Genomic DNA, 18,829 nt, shown 5'->3' on the forward strand with positions numbered 1-18,829 from the left:
TCCTCCTTCCCCTTCTGCTCTCCTCTTTTCTATTTCTTCATGGTTCCAAAGCTTTAATATAAACCTGGGCATGTTGGCAACGCAGACCGTGCAATCCCTTACCGAATTTTCTCAGATATACCTCATAGATAATAGTTGTTTAGAGTAATGTTACTATAGCGTATGTAATAAATTATTCACTGTTTCTTTTTGGTAACTGTGATCTAAAAAAAAAAAAAAAAAAAACACAACAAAAAAAAAAAGCTTTATACGTTTTAGGTTGTGCTTTTGTAATAGACAAAAAGGTGCGCTTAAAAATGTATGTCAGTCTTTCTTCCTGTTGGATTTTTTTTTTGTTTGTTAATTATGGATTGAAGAAAAGTTGCAGAATGAGCCCAAAGTTTACAGTTTCATATTTTGCTGAAGAAACAATCTGTGTTAATTTGCTCTGTTGAAAAAAAAAAGAAAAAAGAAAAAAGAAAAAAAAATTATTTTCTACATTTGTGCTACTTGGTCTGAACAGCAAATTGTTCTGTGTTACCGTGTAGTTTTATAATTAGCAACTGCCAATCAGTGCTATCATTTTTATGCATGAGACAAAAACTTCTTAGCAATGTGATGCATCGTGGTTCTTAATGGCAACTTCTTTTCTTAAATTTGAAAATAGATCTTTTGGTTTAATGGCATTTATTTATGCATGGGAGCCTGTTATCTGTTAGCAGTCGTGGAGCAGTCGTGTATACGTTTAAACTGCGAAAACGTGCACAGTTTTGCCTCGTACAATGAAGTACCGATTAATACCAATATTTAGATCTGAGCTACTTGTGTTTGGAATGCAATTAACTCAAATTGAACCCCAGTTAAATTCAATTGTTATTTGAGGAGAATCTAACCATCTGGCAGTTTTGCCCAGCCAATTTATAAGGCAGTCATTAGAAGACACATTGCACTGACAGCAGAGCCAGCTGTGCATCTTCTCTGGAAAAAAAGCAGTTCCTTTGGCTTTATGGCCAAGCCAAGGCTGGCAGTGGGCTTCCCATTGGCACTGTTTCCATTGGGTCCCCACTGCCACCCTCCCTTAGTCGGCATTGGTCACAGTACTCTGTGCCCACTCAAGCCACCATTCCTGCCATTGGTGAGAGTTGCTCTTGAGAGCTCCCCCTTAACAGATTTACTGTCCATTACATCCAGGTCCAGATTTTCATCTGACCCTAAAATCACCAGTGGCACTAAGCATAAAGCCAAACCAACTATTGAGTACGCTTTACTTTGCATAGAAGAGTGCAACTTAGGGAAGTACGAAAGTCGCAGTCTTCTAACGAGACATCTGGAGTTAACGTCTGTAGGGTGTTTATATTGTCTATCATTAAGGGTATATTAGAGATGTGCTTTCATTAGTGCAAAGAAACACATTTTTATTTGGCCTTATAAAGTAGATTGTGATAATGACAGCTTCGTAATATCATGTATTTTTTTTTTTTTCTTATTTATCTGCCAAAGACAGTAATGGATACAAGAATTTTAAGCAGAATTTTTTTCTTTTTCTTTGTAAGACAGTTAATGATTGTAACAGTGTTTAATCTTCCAAAAAGCTTTATATGTTCTTCCGCAATAAGCAGAATCAGTGTTAGTTTCAGTAAACCCACCCCACACTACCAGGCCCCACAGACTCGCACGCAGCACAGTATTTGCACTGCTCCACGTTAATTCTTGTGCATTGTTCAGTCCGGAGGAACGAGGGCTGTGTGAGACAATGGCAGTGGGCGCTGCTGTGCTCAGCAGTATGCAGTCCAGCTTACCCAAATTTTCCAAGGTACTTGTATTATGAAATTCAAGGTATATTTTATTATGCCATTTTATGTCCTTTTTTAACTTTGTGGAAGGTGATATGTTGAACTGAGTGTAAGCTGAGTTTTTCAGACAAATAAAGTAGCTAAAGAGTGAATGTTATTTTATCATTAAAGGGTTTTTACTCAATGATTTGTGCCAATAGATGTCCTTTATCTTATGACAAGTACTACATTGTTTTAAAATTTTTATTTATAGCTATTGATGTAAAACCCACACATCCATATTATTTGCCAAAGTTCAATAAAAGAGGAAAACAATCCTTGTGCTTTCTTGTGCACTGAGCCGTCCCTGTTTGTTCCAGGCACTCTTGTGGTGAGCAACGGGGGTCCTCCTGCGGCGCAGGTGAAGTATGCAGGGACCCTGTCCTGAACACATCCTGAATCACCCTGTGCCGAAGCCAGGGGCAGAGCAAGGACAGACCAAAGGTGCATGGAAAAAAGCTGGCACATCCATCTGGGAATGCAGCTCATGTTGCTAATGCCAGATGTGAATTGTGTAATGGAGTAAGGAAAAAAAACAAGGTATGAAGAAAAGTGACTCACATCTGACCTAAATCTCACCTCTTTTAAACTTGTTTCCCCTTGTCCTGATGCTCTGTGGCTAGCAGGCTCAGATGATGCTTTCAGTGACAGTGATGCCATGACCAGATGGCTGGAGAAAGATTGGGTGGGGGCAAGAGCACTGACAGCAAAAAAATAAAGTGACTGCAGTGAAACTAAGGCAGCCACAGCAGGTCATTCTCATTTCACTGGGACTACAGCCTCAGGAACACCTTTTCAAAGCACTTGACAGTGGCCACAGCAAGCAACACAGGGACACTGTGGGCAGCACAGGAAGGTCGGTGCCCAGCTGGAAACAGCCAGGTTGGTGCACACAGTAAAGGGAAGTGAGGGCCGTGCTGCAGGAGGAACCTGCTGGGATGATGCCACACACGGATAAAACCTCACTGAGTGACTCCAGGGCCCATCTGAAAACAGCATAATGGCAGGAAGCCATAATATATTAAACCAGAAGATTAAAACAAACAAGGGCATTTTGGATCAGATTACACATTGCTTTCCTCATGTCTGACAGCAGAAGAAATGAAAGGCAGTAAAAGACAATCGGAGACCATAACGGTCTGATAGTTCAGCCATAAAAGTGTTGTGGGAGTGCTGCGCCCGGTACCCAGGAGCATTGCACTGAGTGCTCGTTTAGGACTGCCTTGGAAATGCAACCTACTTGCTTGAGAAATGCCATTAGGCCTCAGTTGTGGGCAATGTTCACACGTCATGGATCATCCTTAAAAGCGACAGGGCCGTGGCGTGAACTGCTCATGAGAGAATTTACAAGAAAACAATGGGTTTGGAATGCACTTCCAGCTTTGAGCATTAGCATGACACACATTTTCACAAGTCACTATGCCAGAAAAGCTGACATCCCTCAGCCAGCAAGGTTTGCCATGTGCAAAGACCTATATATTATATAGGTCACAAAGTGTACAAAATATGAGTACGCATTAAGTGTACAAAACTTATCCTTAATTGACCATATACATATGCTATCATGTAGTATGCATACAATATAATAACAGAATGTGTAGCACACAGATCAGACTATTTTTGTCTTAATAGCCTTGACATCTTGAAAGCTTTTAAGTCTTGTAGATGACTTACCTGAGGGTATAGCAGGAAGACAGCTGTGAAGTGCTGGAGTGGTGCCACAGGGTCAGAGCTGACCAAGTCCTGAGCTCCAGAAGTGGGGAAGGAAGATACTGGCTGGACAAGTGGGCTCCAAGAACCCTGACCAACACTGCGCTGATGCAGGGCAGAAAGACAGGAGTCACTCTCTAAATCACCAGCAAATGCCATGCCTGCTATGATATTGGACATCAAAGCACACAAAAGAATTTAAAAAAAACATACCCCACGATCTCTGTACAGATCCCATTTGATCTCAGAAGAACAGGTCACAGATTCCCAAATGATTTTTAAAGCTTTAAGTCACCAACCATTACCAAAGCAGTCCTCACATTTTCCAGCACCTCATTCACAAAAGCCAGCATGAACCAAGCAGGGTCCAAACCTGGATGTCACAGTATGCTGTCTGCTCAGTCCAGAATTCAAGGAGAAATCCACTCCCCTTGGTGCTGCAGCAGCTTTCTGCTCAGCAGAGCCAGGCTCTGTGCCCAGGCAATGCTTGGATTTAGGCTGTGGTTCTCGAGTGCTTCTGAAGCTTCTGAGCAACCTCACTGAGCCATAGGTTCCCCTGTACGTTGCAGGGGAACTGATGATCTTTAAAGGTCCCTTCTAACTCCAATGATTGTAAGATCTACAGCACTGCACGGGAAGTAACAATCTCCCTTTAGGCAGCTTTGGGCTCAGCTGCATAGGAAATCATCCCAGGACTTCTTTCTCCACCCAGGCTCCCCTTTTGCTACGTTGCTCACAATGAAGTCAACGGTAACCCCAAAGTCACACTTAGTAGCTTCAGTTTCTTGCTAGTTCTGACAATGGAAGCAGAGTGCTGCAATTTAATTTAACAAGCCGTCTTCTGCTGGAAAACATGCAGATGTAATTACTCAAGTAGGTATACGGACTTGGAATGAAACTCTTACCCCAGTCAAATCCAATGGCAGCTGATTGCCCAACCATTCTTCAGTGTCCGTCTCTCTCCCTCCCACCCGTCACATCCAGTAATGAGAGCACACTAATGGATCTGCTTAAGTACACAACAACTCTCATCACTGTTCTAAAAAATAATCAATCAGGCACTTAATTTTTAACATAAGAAATAAGATGCCTGGAGACCAGGAGTTAACAGATAACTAAATAGATTAATGATTGCAGGTGGGAACCAATGTGAAGCTTCACACGCTGTCTTCCAATAAGGCACCGAAAGAGCTCTCACTGAGACACACAGCTCAGCCATTTCCTCCAAAAGTCTTTAATTGAAATTCCATTGTTACGGTACATGACACACAGCATGGTTATACAAATTGTTACATTACATGGAAGTCTTCCTTGAATCTCAGACAAACACGGTAGACTAAACATTTGTGAACGTCTGGCATGAAACAATCAAAGAAACAACCCTCTCCTTCACACCTCACACTTCGTGCTGATTTCCATCTCTCTCGGTGTGACAAAAGAACACAAGATGGAACTTCCAAATATTCCAAAGAAAACCCCTCTGACCCCAGCTCACTGAATTTATCCCTGCGTTGTTCGGTATTACAGCACTGCTCCTGGAAGCTGTCCTGTCTGCTAAAATGCACCAGATTTCATAGAACTCCAAGGGAGAAAAACGTCACCCACACTCCCACCCTGCTGCGCATTGCCAAGGCAAATGGAAATGACAAACACTCTCAGACAAAGTTCTGCACGAGGGATATAATTGATAAAGAAAAGTCAAGCTAGATTATGGCTGGAGGATGGCGGCCTCCCCACTGCTGACAATTCCATGCGCTTGGATCAATTCAATCAGAGCAAAGTGCTCAGGATCTGACGAGACCTGGTCCTGAGTTAATAGCACCAAATGCTGAAAATCTGTCAGAGGGGAAAACAGAATGCGCAGCAGCAGTGCTTTAGAGTACAGCCTCCCAAATGCAGCAGCTATGAAGCACCGCGGAGTGTGGCTGGCAGGAAGGCACAAGAATGGAGGGGAAAATGCCCCAAAACACATCCCCTGACCACAGACAGGACCTAGGGCAGCGGCTTGGATGTGGACAGCCAGCTTGGAAGCATCCAAAGGAAGGTTGAGTGCACTCCACTGCTGAAAAACGCAGTGGCAAATGCCCTCGGACAAAGCCCAGAATCGGGAGATCTCAATGGCAGATAAATTCCTACCGTTGTCAGTCTCTCAGGTTTCATTTTTCAGATTTATTTCTAAGTGCAAGGGGAAAAAACTGATTCCTATTAAAAATAAGAGCAGAGCTTGCTCAGAAAGATTTTTGACAGGCTCTTGGTGCTGCTCAAAGATGAAATACCGTGTGCTAAATAACAGGACAGGGTGATATCACAATGAACTATTCAGGAAAATGAAATAACCCACTGGCTGTATGTGACATGATCCATCTGCTAAAAGCTGGAAAATTAAGCGATTTCTGCATTATGGTCTGATAGCAACAATGGCTAAAGAAGCTTAGTAATTATCTCGCTTGCGGTTAGCTCACTAAAAAGTGCATTTTAAGTACCTGTTATGTAATGCCTCATAATTAGTGCCAGCCAGTATTTTCAGTACTCTCTCCAGTACGGAAATAAAAAGCCAATCTGTATTTATTGCACTGCAACGATCCTGTAAAGTTAACCTTCAGTTCCCAGATGCAGAGATGGCCACAACCAGCAGGCAGGAGGAAAGGGGAACGAGCAGAAAGATTTGACAAAGCCTTCTGCCACCCACCCACAAGCATCACACAGAGAAGTGGGGATCGAGAGGAGTCTTCAACCAAAGGAGTCTTCTCTAAAGCCAGAGTTCACTGCCCACACTCACTGCTGACATCATCGTTCTTTTGACATCGATTCAAAGTCTTTTCAAGTCTCAGCCCTACACCATGCGGTGACCCTGCCAACTGCACCCAGGCAGGGATCAGCTTCCTGCTCCCCCTTCCTCTTGGGACAGTGAGCAGAGCCCAGGGGCTGAGCAGAAGGCTCAGGGAGGGAGCCAACCTCCCTGCAGCAACGCAGGCATTCAGATGCCCACTGTGCCAAGACAGGCTCAATGAGAGCTGAAAAGAGTGAAGGCAACCAAAGCTCCTGGAGAGAGACAGCTCTGGACGATTGCACCCGGCTGCCATGTCACTGGTCCTACACAACACTCAAGAGTCTGCTCTCTACTCATGTCCACTGAGAGGGAAAAACTGTCCTACAGATTCTCCTGCTGTTTGAAAACAACACACTACTGCTATCAGAGAGCACTGAAAGCACAGTGAGGTTCTGGAAGCCACAGCCCTGGGCAAAGAGCGTGCTGCCATCTGGGCACCTGCAGGCCTGTCCCTGCTTCTCCTGCCCCAAGAGGAGGCACACATACCGCAGACAGAGGAAGATTTCCGTGCTACAGCAGCAATACAGGAGGCCCCGGTGCTGAGGACTAAGCCTGTCTCACCAGAGCCACACTGGGAACTACAGGCTGGCAGTGGAGCGGTTTCAGTCAACCCTTGAGGCATATGGGGCCATGGATGCTCACGTGGCAAGATTTGTGCTGCTCCATGGCAATGCCCAGGCTGCTGGCTGGCCAACACAGCAGCCATTTATTTTTTTAATATCCCCTAGTTAACTCTAGTAGCATAAAACAGAACAAGATAAATCCCTGTTCTACCAACAGAGGCCTATTAGTTTTTTAAACAACCCCATCCTTGAAAGATCAAGGATTCAAACTGCTCCTACCTCGGTTACATAAGCAAAAATTACTGTCCGAGCAGCAAGCTATCAGATTCCCAAACCTCATGATGAGCTATCATCACTTTACAGAACACCCTGCATTGCTGCAAGACTGGCATGTCAGTGCTATTAAGCCCTAAAAGCTTTCTCACTCCACAGAAGTGCTGCTGCTTAGCAGTGGATGCAGCAGCGTGGTGCAAACAGATACCTGCCCAACATGCAATAAGCACAGGTGAGCTAAGAGAGCAGCTGTAGGCTCACCACTGCTGCCAGAAATTGAACAGATGGTATTTAGCTTCTGACAGAGGTATGCTAAGAACACAGCCATCAGTGTGAGGGGCAGCCTGCTCTCCTCTTACTGTGTGCTTGGATATCTGCAATGTAAATGACTCTTGATTTATCATCTCACTTTTAAATAGCATCATCAATTAAGCTAGATCAATTGTACCTATGTAACTCCATAGCATCCCACAAAAACCACAGGCCTGTGACACAGCAGAAAGCACAGAGTCAATCTATAAACTTGCTGGAGATCAAGCCCAACTTCCTACACTTACCTAATCAGAGAAAGCCCTTTTTAATAATGATAAAAAAGCCATTTTGCTTAGAAGATGAACCAAAATGTTTCAATGTGTGCTGGATTTGAAACGCGCTGTACACATTCTGCAGCATCAGCAACCAGAATTATTTCTGTATGCTTTACAAATGCAGGGGTTTTCCTGCAGGTGATGAGTGGTTTTCTTCTCTAGAAAATATAAACAAACTCTGTGAGTTCTACTATCCCAGCTAAGCTTTCACAGGAAGTTTGCAGCAAGAGAAAACAAAACCAAACCTTATCTTTATGCTCTAAAAAAATAGACATGTTATTTAAAAAGCATTAGAGGTCACTTGATCTTCAAACCCACCTGAAGTCAGAAGAAACAACTGGTGGCTATGCTAGTTATGCTATGCTTTAAGTAAAAACAAAAATAATTGTTAATGCTTGATCTGGAAAACTGAAATTAATGCACTCGCGATGAAATTGCATACAAATAAATCTCTGCATAGGAAACAGAAGCCAATCTGTATAAAAGCCCTGTTTTTCGTATTCTCAAAGTTTTTCAGTGCATACTCATGCTAACTCCAATCAGAATCAGATGAGATGAGACCTTCCCACATCTCACAGGATAAACCTACTTGTTACAAACACTTCTTAAACAAAGGAAACGTAAGGAAAAAAAAAAAATTCCTCCTCACTGCTCTATGAGGTTACCATTGCTGGCACTACCAGACTAAAGATGTAGCACAGGAGAGCTTGGTCAAGCGCTGCTTCGCCAGGACAGTTCCTGCACAAGACAGCCTGCCCATCACAGCTGCTGGTTGGTGAAGAAAGCTTTGGTCTCCCTGCAGACAGGATTCACGCAGAGCGGGCAGCAGAGCGTCAGCTGCTTGGAGCAGATTTCATTGGACTGGATGTGTGAGCAGACCAAGTCTGCCAGAGCCTGAAAGAGAGTTAATTAAAACACAGCGGTGAGCAAACCTCCCTGCATAAAATCAGGGAACACTGGAACATGTGTCACCCAAACTGGTGAGACTGCCTAAGTGCACATCTGTCAGTCTTTGCTGGTTTTTAATATTTTGTAACCACCCTCCAGTCTTTCAGGAGAAAAATCCTGTTTTAAAACTGTGCTGACACAGTACCCTACAATAAGTATTCCACTAAAAGACAGCTATTAACAAATACAAAACTGTTCTTCTTTGTCAAAGCAAAACTTGTGCTGTTGGAGTTGTTTGTTCTTTTTTTTAAATATGTAGCAAATAAAAGCACTTTGTGACACACAGATCAAGTTCAGGGATTTCTATCCTCTGTGCTTAAAGTATTTTAAATCTATAAAAGACATCCACAGTGTAGCAGGAAACACACAACTGCAAACTACAGTAACTACTGCATCAAAAAGATACCTTGGAGAACAGTGGGTTTCCATTAAGTGACTCTGCTCTTCTGATGTTTTCAACGCCACACTGAAGGAAAAGCAAGGAGAAAAGTTAAGTCTGTTAGATCCTTCGCTATGTTAGCCTCCAAAACTATTTCTTCTTCTTTCAGAAGCTGCCCCAAAACAATAAAATGAAATATCACATTTTGAACACAGTAAAAGTAACTCAGATGCACAGTTTCACTTTGCTGCCAAAAATCTGCTGACTCTTTTTTAGCAAGTTTAGAGTGAAGCCTGTTTTGTGCTGCTATAAAAAGCTCCTTTGAGCTTAGATTTATTTTCAATTTATAGAAAAAAAAAGTTTCCCCAAATTATACTGCAAAGAGCAACCAGAAAACAGTATTTTGAAAGAGGTAAAACAATTTGGGAGTCCACTTATAAAAACTGTCAACCATTTACCTCGTTTGCTAAAACCTGTGCATACTCAATATCCAGTTCATAAAGTGTTTCAATGTGGTCACTTGTGAATGCTATGGGGACCAACAACATGTTCTTCTTTCCTCTTTGGCACAGTCCTTTAATTGTCTCATCCGTTTGTGGACCAAGCCAAGGCATTGGCCCAACCTGTGAAGAGGGAGAAAAAAACAAACCTCAACAAATCACTCTTAGAAAATGCACCCATGTTTTTCTTTAGCCAGACAACTCAGATTTTTAACAAGGAGTCGATTATTGCTATTTCTCTGCTTTTGACTCCCTCACTTTATCTGTTAGGTTTTACAAAGACATACCATCCCACCGACCATCCATTTAAATCCTCCCAAAAGAGACCCCGGGTTGGTCTTAAAGGAGACCTCAACTGCACTTGTTTCCCTGGCTTCGCAAGATGTGAGCATTCAGGATGCAGTGAATCTGCTGAGCTACCCATGAAGTATTCAGTGTTGATGTGCTGTAAGATGCAGCTTAAAGAACAAAACAGCACTGGCATGGGAGTGCAGTGCCCCTGAAACACACAATTACTTGCAGTACATGACTGTGCTAAAACTTCAGTTCCTTCTGATTTGCAGTAGTAACAATAAATATGAAATAATGCAAGAAGTCTTCATCAAGAATAATTAAGCCTGTTTGAATTAAGCACTATCATTGTTAAGAATGTTTGTTTCACAAGGACAATTTCCGAAAAATTGCTCCAAGGTCATCTTAAAGTAACAAATCCAATGAGTGCTCAATTTTTCCTTCCAACATAGGAAAAAAAAACCTGCCAAACTGTGTGTTATGAAATCACAGGGCATATAGAAAATGTACTTCAGATTATGCAGTATACCAAAGAGGCAAGAAGCTATGGACGAAGAATACTTGGAAAAACTGATTCAGGGTGCAAGGCCGTGACTCTGTCCTAGCAGAAACACCAGCTGGCAGCACTGCTGTCCCCAGCACCCACCTTGGACTGCCAGACGAGCCGGTAGGGGTTGGAATGGTTCAGCTTCTCCATAACTCTCTGGACAGTAGCTCCTACTTCTTGTGGATACGGATCACCACGGTTCACCACCTTCAACACATCAACACCAGAGCTTTTTCTTCCAAGGAATGCTTTTATGTCATTACTAAGTGCGTGGGATGGTGGTGAGGACACAGCCAGGAGCACCAGGGCTCGGCTACCAGTGTCCCCACAACCCCCCCTGCCCTGATAAAGGAACTGCATGGCACTTCTGCAAGGGTGGTTTCACTGTGCCTCCGTGCCAGCTGCACACCTTCCAACTCAATTCAGACAGCAAGAAACGTGTGGATGTGGTATCTGGGGACACGGTTAGTGGGCATGGTGGAGATGGCGTGGCAGCTTAACTTGATGATCTCAGAGCTGTTTTCTAACCTCACTGATTCTACGGTTCTAAGATTCTGGCCTCATGGTCACAGAGCAGTAACTGGGGTAACTCACAGACATGGGAAGCGAGTGGGCTGAGAAGAGGATGACGACGTCTTTCCTCTTGTCAGGTGGAAAGAGGTCCAGTTCCTTCTGTATGTGATCGGCAAAGCACTGGTCAGGAAACAAAAAGGCAAAGGCCTGGATCAGGAATTGCTAAAAGGTAACACATGCTCACAAATGAAACAGCAGCTTCCACATGCAAGGCTGCCTTTGAAATGTGCTAATTCCTAGGAGCATCTGACAAACAGACAGATCTGTGTCTGTGTTTGCTACAGGCTAAGCAGGAATTCAGGCTGATGGCCTCTAGAGGTCCCTTCCTGCCAACTCTGCTGTGATAACACAAATACTTTAGGACAAGGTCACTTTCTCAAGTTATCACGCCAAAACAGAGAGCATGAAATATCCCTCCAGCTTTGCACAGATCTGTACCTGAATGAGCAGGGGGTGTGTGGGCCATCGGTCAATGATACTCCACTTCATCTTCGGCTTCTTCCCCTTTTTATTGTAGTAGCGATAAATAGCATTTAAGCTGCTTCCTGAAACACAGAGAATTAAGAACAGAAATTTGTCCACGGAATCAGCAGACTGTCAGATGATAACAGTCATGTAGGAAAGCACTGTAATATTTTAACACGCTATCCATGTTTTAAAGGCAACTCTAAATCACAGCTGAGAGCATCAGAGCAGGACGAACATCTTGTAGCCGAGAGCAACTCGCTAAATCACTCCTTAACCAAAGAACCGTTGGAGTTTCCATGGAGAAAGCTTACTCAGAGGTGCTCCTGGGCTTCAGTTTATATTATCCTACAACAAACATAAAGCTATCCTGGGCTAAGAAGTTCCCGCATGAAATTCAGAATGACATTAAACAATGAAGACCTTAAAGTCTATGGAGGAGGTCTCTCACAAGCTCTGACCTGTGGTGGAGCAGCTGTACTGCGGGTACTGCGTGAAGGCGATGGCTCTCTCGATGCCGTCATCCTCCATCTCCTCAATTGCTTCCTCTGTCAGAGGGTGCACGTATCGGAAGCCAATGTAGTACTTGTGGGGTGCTGCCAGACAAAACAGGAAGAGAAACTGCAGGAAAAGCATCCGCCAAAAACTCCCAGTAAATAACTGCTAGCTAACAAGCACAGTGTACAGAACCAGACAGACTTATGTAGATGGAAAAAAACAAGACAGAACTCTACTTCCTTGCCTCCAGATAACCCTTTTAAAAAGCAAAGTTAAAGGGAAGATGATGCAGAACTGCCATTTGATCATCTGCATCAGCTGCCACGCTGGTGAGCCTGCTCTGCCTGCCAGCCCGCAGCGACAGGAGCTGCCTCAGACTGAGGTCAGGGTGCTCAGGAGAGGCACGGATTCTTCCATTTCTGGTTAGTTTGTTTTTCACAAAGATATCTGTGCCTTTAAACACTTCATTTTGGAGGCAATCCTGTCCTCTCCAAGGACTTTTCAGGTTTTTCCATTTTCCAACTCTAATCTTTAGGGTGTCAGCTTTGAGTGTTTTTTGTTTGCTTTGTTTGAAGTGAAGAACAGCGGCTTCTAGAACAAACCCAAAGTCTCTTTTTCATAGTTTCCAGGTCACTAGCTCTGAAAAAACCTGTAACAGGTTTCTGAAAGAAGCAGACGTCCTGTGCTTTTTCTGCACTCTGTAGTTTTAGGCAGGATTCAGAAAGCAGGTTTAGCCGGCCCCAGCTCTTTGCAGGAGGCAAGAGAGCTCCCAGCTGGGAGAAGCAGCAAGTCCTGAGCTGCCTTCAGGTCACCTGAGGGGTGACCCTGAGCATATTTAAATGGTATTAAAACCAAAACTCTGACAAACCAGAGCAAAGATATTAGGAGTTTAACATGGGAAAGAAGACGTTGGGAAAAAATGATGATCAGTGTGAGAACTTGTTGCAATAGCCTCATGTTGCTGTGTTCTGTCTTGGATCACAAGCAGCAAAGAGCAGGGTTTCACACGTGTACACATGTTCAATTTGTTGTTACAGTTAGAATCAGGATTACATGACAGCCCCTTCAGCAAAGAGCTGCCAATCTAAGGAGCACATCATGGTCCCCTCATCTTGGGAGTTTTCATTCTGCTGACAAGGGAATCTCAGCTAAAATACAGCTTGTAAGAAATAACAAGAACCCTTAAATCTGAAAACAGTGAAAAAGGCAAAATGCATCTTCTTGAAGTCTAATTACCATCGCAAGACATTAGCCTATTTGATACCAGCACTAGACAAACAGACATGGATTTTCCTGTCATCATATTCGTGTGATTTATTCCTACAGACCACTGAGCCTACCCAGCTCTGTTCATTCAGAGCAGAAGAACTCCTGTTTATTTTCAGGCTGCTGCCTGTAACAATAAAGCTTTGTTTTAAAATTATATTGTTCCCAGATGACATTGGTGAGGCTGTTTATTTATTACTTGATCTTAGTCCCATTGCCAAAGTGTAACGTGTCAAACGTATATCCCATGAGTCAGTGCATCAGTAGACTGATTTATGTGTATAGAAGGAAACTTTACTGATTCTGTCTAGCTTGAGCTCTTCACCAGCTCCAAATACTCAAATTACTGCAAGCTCCAGCCCCAACAGAAGGCCAGATCAAGGCAACAACAGCATGCAGTATACTACTTTTTTGCCACGAGATTCACGTCTCAGTCACAAGCAACAAGTTACTCATTAACAGGGCTCAGGGCTGTGAGCAATGCCCTGATACTGCACTAACACGCACAGCTCAGCCTGGATGCACACCTGGTTCAAGCTGTTCTGAAGCAGCCCAGTGCTGGTATCATGACAGGTTACCCAAAATGCTCAGAGGAATGGCTGGCACGTTCAGTATTTAAAACGGTAGCTACCTCTGGGCAAAACCTGAAGTCTTTAAATGAATTCTCAAAGGTAAGGGCTGCAGAGAGTCAGGCATGACTGTGCAAAAAATGTCAAACAAAAGTAAGTGGGAGTGGTACACTGAGAACAGCAGATAAACTTTGTGAGCCTTATCTCCAGAACCTGTTGCAAGCCTAACCCCTCAAGGGCTGCAGCTGCTAGAATACTGCTGCCTTCCATGCCACAGAAGGGGGCACGCCTGGCTTCAGGCTCTGACTGTACTTTGACTACAGTTGGAATTAAGTGAGAAATAGCATCGGAGGGGAAAAACAGACCAAATGCATCTGAATGAAGGCATTGGGGACATGCTGCATGCTGAATGAACGGGGAATTCTGTCTTGGCCTTTCAAGAATATTACTTTTCACCCTCCAGACACAATTAAGATGAACAAACAAACCCCAATCTCCTACTTCTAGCCTTCTCCTATCCAAGTCTGAAGAAATGGGCTCCAAAAAAGCTGAGAATCTGGGAACGTATATGGTCAGACACAGAGGGTGACTCCCTGGCACACCAGCATCACGCTTCCAAACATTTTGGGAAGTGCAGCAATGCTTTATGGCTGCTGAGCTGAAGAGAATAGAGAGCTCTCTTCTTTGGCTCCTTGTACTCCAGCAGTTTTTCCAATACAAACGTTTAGCGCTTCTATTGGAGTGGCAGGACGAGAAGTATTATCTGCAGCTGACACATTGGTGAGGAGCACAGTGGGTAGCTTAGTGATCTCATTAATTCCTTCTGCTCTCAAAGCCTGCTCGCTGCCTCAACAAAAAGCATGTTGCAAAGGCCTTTGTGAACAGAGGTGATCCCCAGATAGCTCATTTCAGGCAGCCAAACCATTACGGCCCTGCCTCTCTGGCTTGTCAAAGCAATGGTGCTTCACTCTGACTGTCCCACAAGAGGTCAGACACAACACTGAGTACAGCCACTGTGCTCGTTCTGCGACACGGATGCTGAAGTGTAGCTAAACGTGTACAAACTCCACCACAAGTGAGTTAAAAGTGACTTGTGTGTCAACTTTGTTGGGAGTTTTAGGGAAAAGCAACTGAACACAGCTGCCCAGAGAAACTGTGTTCTCCAACCCTGGAGGTGCCCAAGGCCAGGCTGTTGGGGCCCTATGCAGCCTGGTCTGGTGGGGAGCAGCCAGAATTGCTTGTGAAGGTACTATCTGCTTCTACCCACATCAAGCTATTAGGCCTTATCTCCTGCTCCTCAGGTGGGGCTCTCCACTATCCCTGTGCCAAGCCCTGCAGAGTTCAGCCACAAAACCTTATCTTTGCTTCTTCCTTGCTCCTGAAATGGGGCCTAACTGCTGTTAGGTCTCTTAGCCATTATTAGCAGTTACAGATTCAGGCATGTTTCGAGATCTCTGAAGGAACCCATGACTTCAGAGAGACATCTCAGAGGAACAAAGACAGACCCACATCTTTGCAGAACTGCTCTGGACTCCTGACACCCTCCCATGCAGCCCCTGTCCTCTCAGCTCAGGCTCAAACAACATCAACAGCCAGGATGGACATGCAGTTTTACTCTGTGGGTGCAGACATTTGCTGCCCCAAATGACCATCATTCTCACTGTGTATAAATAGCCACAAACCTCCAACTCCTTTATGAGTCAGAACTTCACTCCATTTCTTGTCCCTTTATTAACTCACAAGAAATACACTCTCCTTTCCTGTCATATAAGGTTCAATCACTTCTCTCTAGAGCAGACTTCTTCAAGTTCAAGTAGAGCCTGCACCTTGCATTTGTGCAAGCACAAGTTGAGACTCCTGTCTTCAGACATCTGAAAGCTACGTGCTTGGTCTATGACAGTCATCCAGGTTTTTTCCCACAACAAAAGGAATGAAACAAGGGTGCCTTCGGCAAGTGAGCTCTTCTCTCTGACAGCGACCTTGAGGGCACTCTATATGCCCTAGATCTCTTGATAAGACAAGGAAGGAGCAGGGGCCAGTTCAACTCTAGTGGCTGCAGTTAGCAAGATGAAATGTGTTAGAGGCATCCATGGTGGCTACAACCAGGGCAGCTTTGAAACTCATCACTTTGGGCAGAGAGGTGGCAGCTGAACCACAGCAAGCTCTGGACCCAGCTGGAGAAGGTGGGTGCACATCTGGCTGTTAGTTCATGGTGCTACACTGCATTACAGTGGGATGAATGCATACTGACAGCAGGCTGCTCTCTCAAACCAAAGCCACCAGCAGTCACAGCAGTGACTACAGCACAGAATTACACCTGCACGTCTGTGGACCCCATGTTTTTGTGTATACTGAGAATAGGAACGTCTGCACCGTGATTTCCTAGCAGGACTGCGAACACTTTACACTCACAATTAAAGCTCAGAAGCAAAAGTTGCTTCAGGAACTCGTACTTAGAACACATCAGGCCAAAACAGCTGTTAGAAAACAGAGAGGGGTGTAGAAGTACCGGTGTGGGGAGACATGCTGTCCAGCAGTTTCACCATGCTTTCTCCCTGCACCGCCGTCCACTTCTTGATGGGCGACCCACCTCCAATCCTGCTGTACTGCTCCTGAATTCGCGGTGTGCGGCGTTTAGCGATGAACGGTGCCAATTTACTGAAGCATTCAGAAGGGATCTGTGTTAATGTCGTAACCCAGGCACCCCTGGCCCCTTCTCCAGACACATCTGCTAGAGCGGGCAAAGTCCCCAGCTTATAAACAAAACAGCACTGCATGTTTAATGTTTTATCCCATCACCCTTCCAAACCCACTACATGACAGCAAACCACAATCTGCAGACTAAAAAGATTGATCTTGGCACACTTTTTTTTCCCAGAGAATTACAACACCGTTCCCTGCACCAAAAGGTCCAAACCTTGAGCAGCCCCAATAAAAGTAAACATAAATTAAACTGCAGTTTAATGTCAGAGCCAACACTGAGCAGTGACTGGAACACACAAGTTCACAGCATTCCTTACTTTTGCGCTGGAAGTGTCATGAGGTCCCGGTCCAGGAAGAGGCGCAGTAAGAAGTCATGTACATCATCCAGCCTTTCTGGACCTCCCATGTTTAACATCAAGATTCCTGTTTTAGGTTTCCTATGGAAGAAAGAGACATTTCAAATCCCAGTGATGTACAGCTGTTTTTTTTTTAACTGCGAAATAGCCTGCCTGTCTGCACGTCTTTTGCAGCATCTTATTTGAAGTTCACACTTATGAAACAAATGCGAACAACAAATTGAGCAGCCTGAGAAAAAACGATCACTGTGCAACACAGAAATTAACTGGAAATGTACAGAGAAAATTCTCTCAGCTGTCATTGTAAGTTCTTTACAGAGAGAGTGGTGAGGTGCTGGAACAGCTGCCCAGAAAGGCTGTGGATGCCCCATCCATCCCTGGAGGTGTTCAAGACCAGGTTGGATGGGGCCCTGGGCAGCCTGGACTGCTATGAAATGTGGAGGTTGGTGGCCCTGCGTGTGGCAGGGGGTTGGAGATTCGTGATCCTTGAGGTCCCTTCCAACCCTGGCCATTCTGTGAATCTGCGGTTCTATGTGGTAAGGGAAGGGGCAGAACATTGCCCACAGGTCATCTCAGCTGAACGCCAGCCACAGTGCTGACCAAAACACACAGCACCTCCTGCAGAACGCAGGACACGTGCCAACACTGCTTTGTCTTCCTTCCTGGGGAGGGACACCTCGCTCTCAAAGCAGCGAGGGAAGCAAAACCTGGCTGTACTTCATGAGCTTGTATGTGAGACCAACACGTGGCTGACAGCATCATCTCCATGGGGGTTCCCAAGCACAGCTTTGCAGTTTCTGAGGTCTTTGGCTTTCATGAGACAGGCACAAGGCAAGCCAGGTGGGCACTAGAGGAGCCTGGGGCTGTCCTGGTGGCTTCTGCTGTCCTCCTCCAGGAGGACTGATGAGGAGGCAGGAACCAGAAACCAGAACAGCAATGTTTGCTCTGTGCCTCCTGCACTGCCTTACTGCAGGCTTGCGCTCCATTTTGCTCAGCAGAGAACAAACACACCGATCTCCGTCCTGCAGGCAGCGAGGCTCACGGCACTCAGCAGCAGTGACACAAGCCAGACCCATCCCCACGGCCATTCTTTTTGCTACACAACCAGCTGCAGCACGCAGGCTGGACTGCTCACCCCACAGACAGCACAGGATCGTGGCTGTGCCCACCCATGGCCCTCAGCAGACTTACCGTGCTTCTGGCTCAGCCTGGAGCTTGGTGTTGGGCGCTGCTGCAGCCACCTGCCCCCTCCAGCGCACTGGGACCCTCAGCTGCCTGCCGCCCGCCACCACTGCGGACAGAGAATGGTACGTCAGTGAGCTCAGCCCGGCGGAACACAGGAGCTCAGTCAGGAGCCGGGGGAGATGGGGAAACCAGCAGGTGAGGCCCGAAGCATTCAGCACGGCGGTGTCCAGTAACACAGCCCAGCATCTGTTGCGCTGTTGTGCACAACGTGCAGCTCCCGGCCAGCGCTCCTCAGTGCCAACGCTGCCCATTGCGTGGACCGCTCCCCACCTGCTGCTCACAGCGCGGTTTCCAAACGTTTTTTGTCATCCCACGGCACATTTTTTTGTAAGAGTTGTACCGGTGCGGATCTCCCACAGCGGGAACAACGCCACGTCCCGAGCTGCCGCCCGCTCCCACCTGAACCTCCCCAGCAATGCCCCCCGCAACGTCCCCTGCGACGCGCCTCTGACAGCACCGAGCCGCGCACTGCCCGGCACCGCTCGTGGCCACGGAGGGCGGCGCTGTCAGCGCGGTGTCGACGGGCGCCGAGCGGCGCCAGGAGCCGAGCTCAGGTCCGAACCGTCGGAGCGTTAAATTCCCGATATCGAAAACATCGCCCAGCTCCACGCGGTCGGTTTGAAACACCGCCTCGAGTTCCTTCCAGAGATGACAAAGCACAAAGCCCCATTCACGGGACGGGCGGCAATGCGGCCGCGCTCAGACGGCGCTCCGG

The 18,829-nt window shown here is 45.7% G+C and overlaps 1 protein-coding gene across 1 annotated transcript; it reads right to left on the reverse strand.

Moving 5' to 3' along the window:
* Positions 1-4,732: 4,732 nt before the first annotated feature.
* On the reverse strand, positions 4,733-18,472 carry FECH (ferrochelatase). Its single transcript, XM_042813120.1, has 10 exons — positions 18,061-18,472; positions 16,831-16,950; positions 16,320-16,468; positions 11,939-12,073; positions 11,451-11,557; positions 11,034-11,132; positions 10,539-10,646; positions 9,560-9,724; positions 9,129-9,188; positions 4,733-8,668 (listed from the first exon to the last, which is right to left on the reverse strand). The coding sequence occupies exons 1-10, from the start codon at positions 18,363-18,365 to the stop codon at positions 8,534-8,536; spliced, it is 1,383 nt and encodes a 460-aa protein (XP_042669054.1). The 5' UTR covers positions 18,366-18,472; the 3' UTR covers positions 4,733-8,533.
* Between the last annotated feature and the right edge of the window lie 357 nt (positions 18,473-18,829).

Source organism: Centrocercus urophasianus, unplaced genomic scaffold, assembly GCF_019232065.1.
Source record: "Centrocercus urophasianus isolate 14NV4802_14NV808 unplaced genomic scaffold, USGS_Curo_1.0 seq_1384, whole genome shotgun sequence".
Lineage (NCBI taxonomy): Eukaryota > Metazoa > Chordata > Aves > Galliformes > Phasianidae > Centrocercus > Centrocercus urophasianus.

Coding starts and splice junctions, on each gene's coding strand:
- FECH (XM_042813120.1), bottom strand. CDS start 18,365: ATGGGCAGCGTTGGCACTGAGGAGCGCTGGCCGGGAGCTGCACGTTGT. Junction 16,469..16,830: donor ATGACACTTCCAGCGCAAAA/GTAAGGAATGCT, acceptor TGAATGCTTCAG/TAAATTGGCACCGTTCATCG. Junction 8,669..9,128: donor GAAACCCACTGTTCTCCAAG/GTATCTTTTTGA, acceptor ACTCTCTTTCAG/GCTCTGGCAGACTTGGTCTG.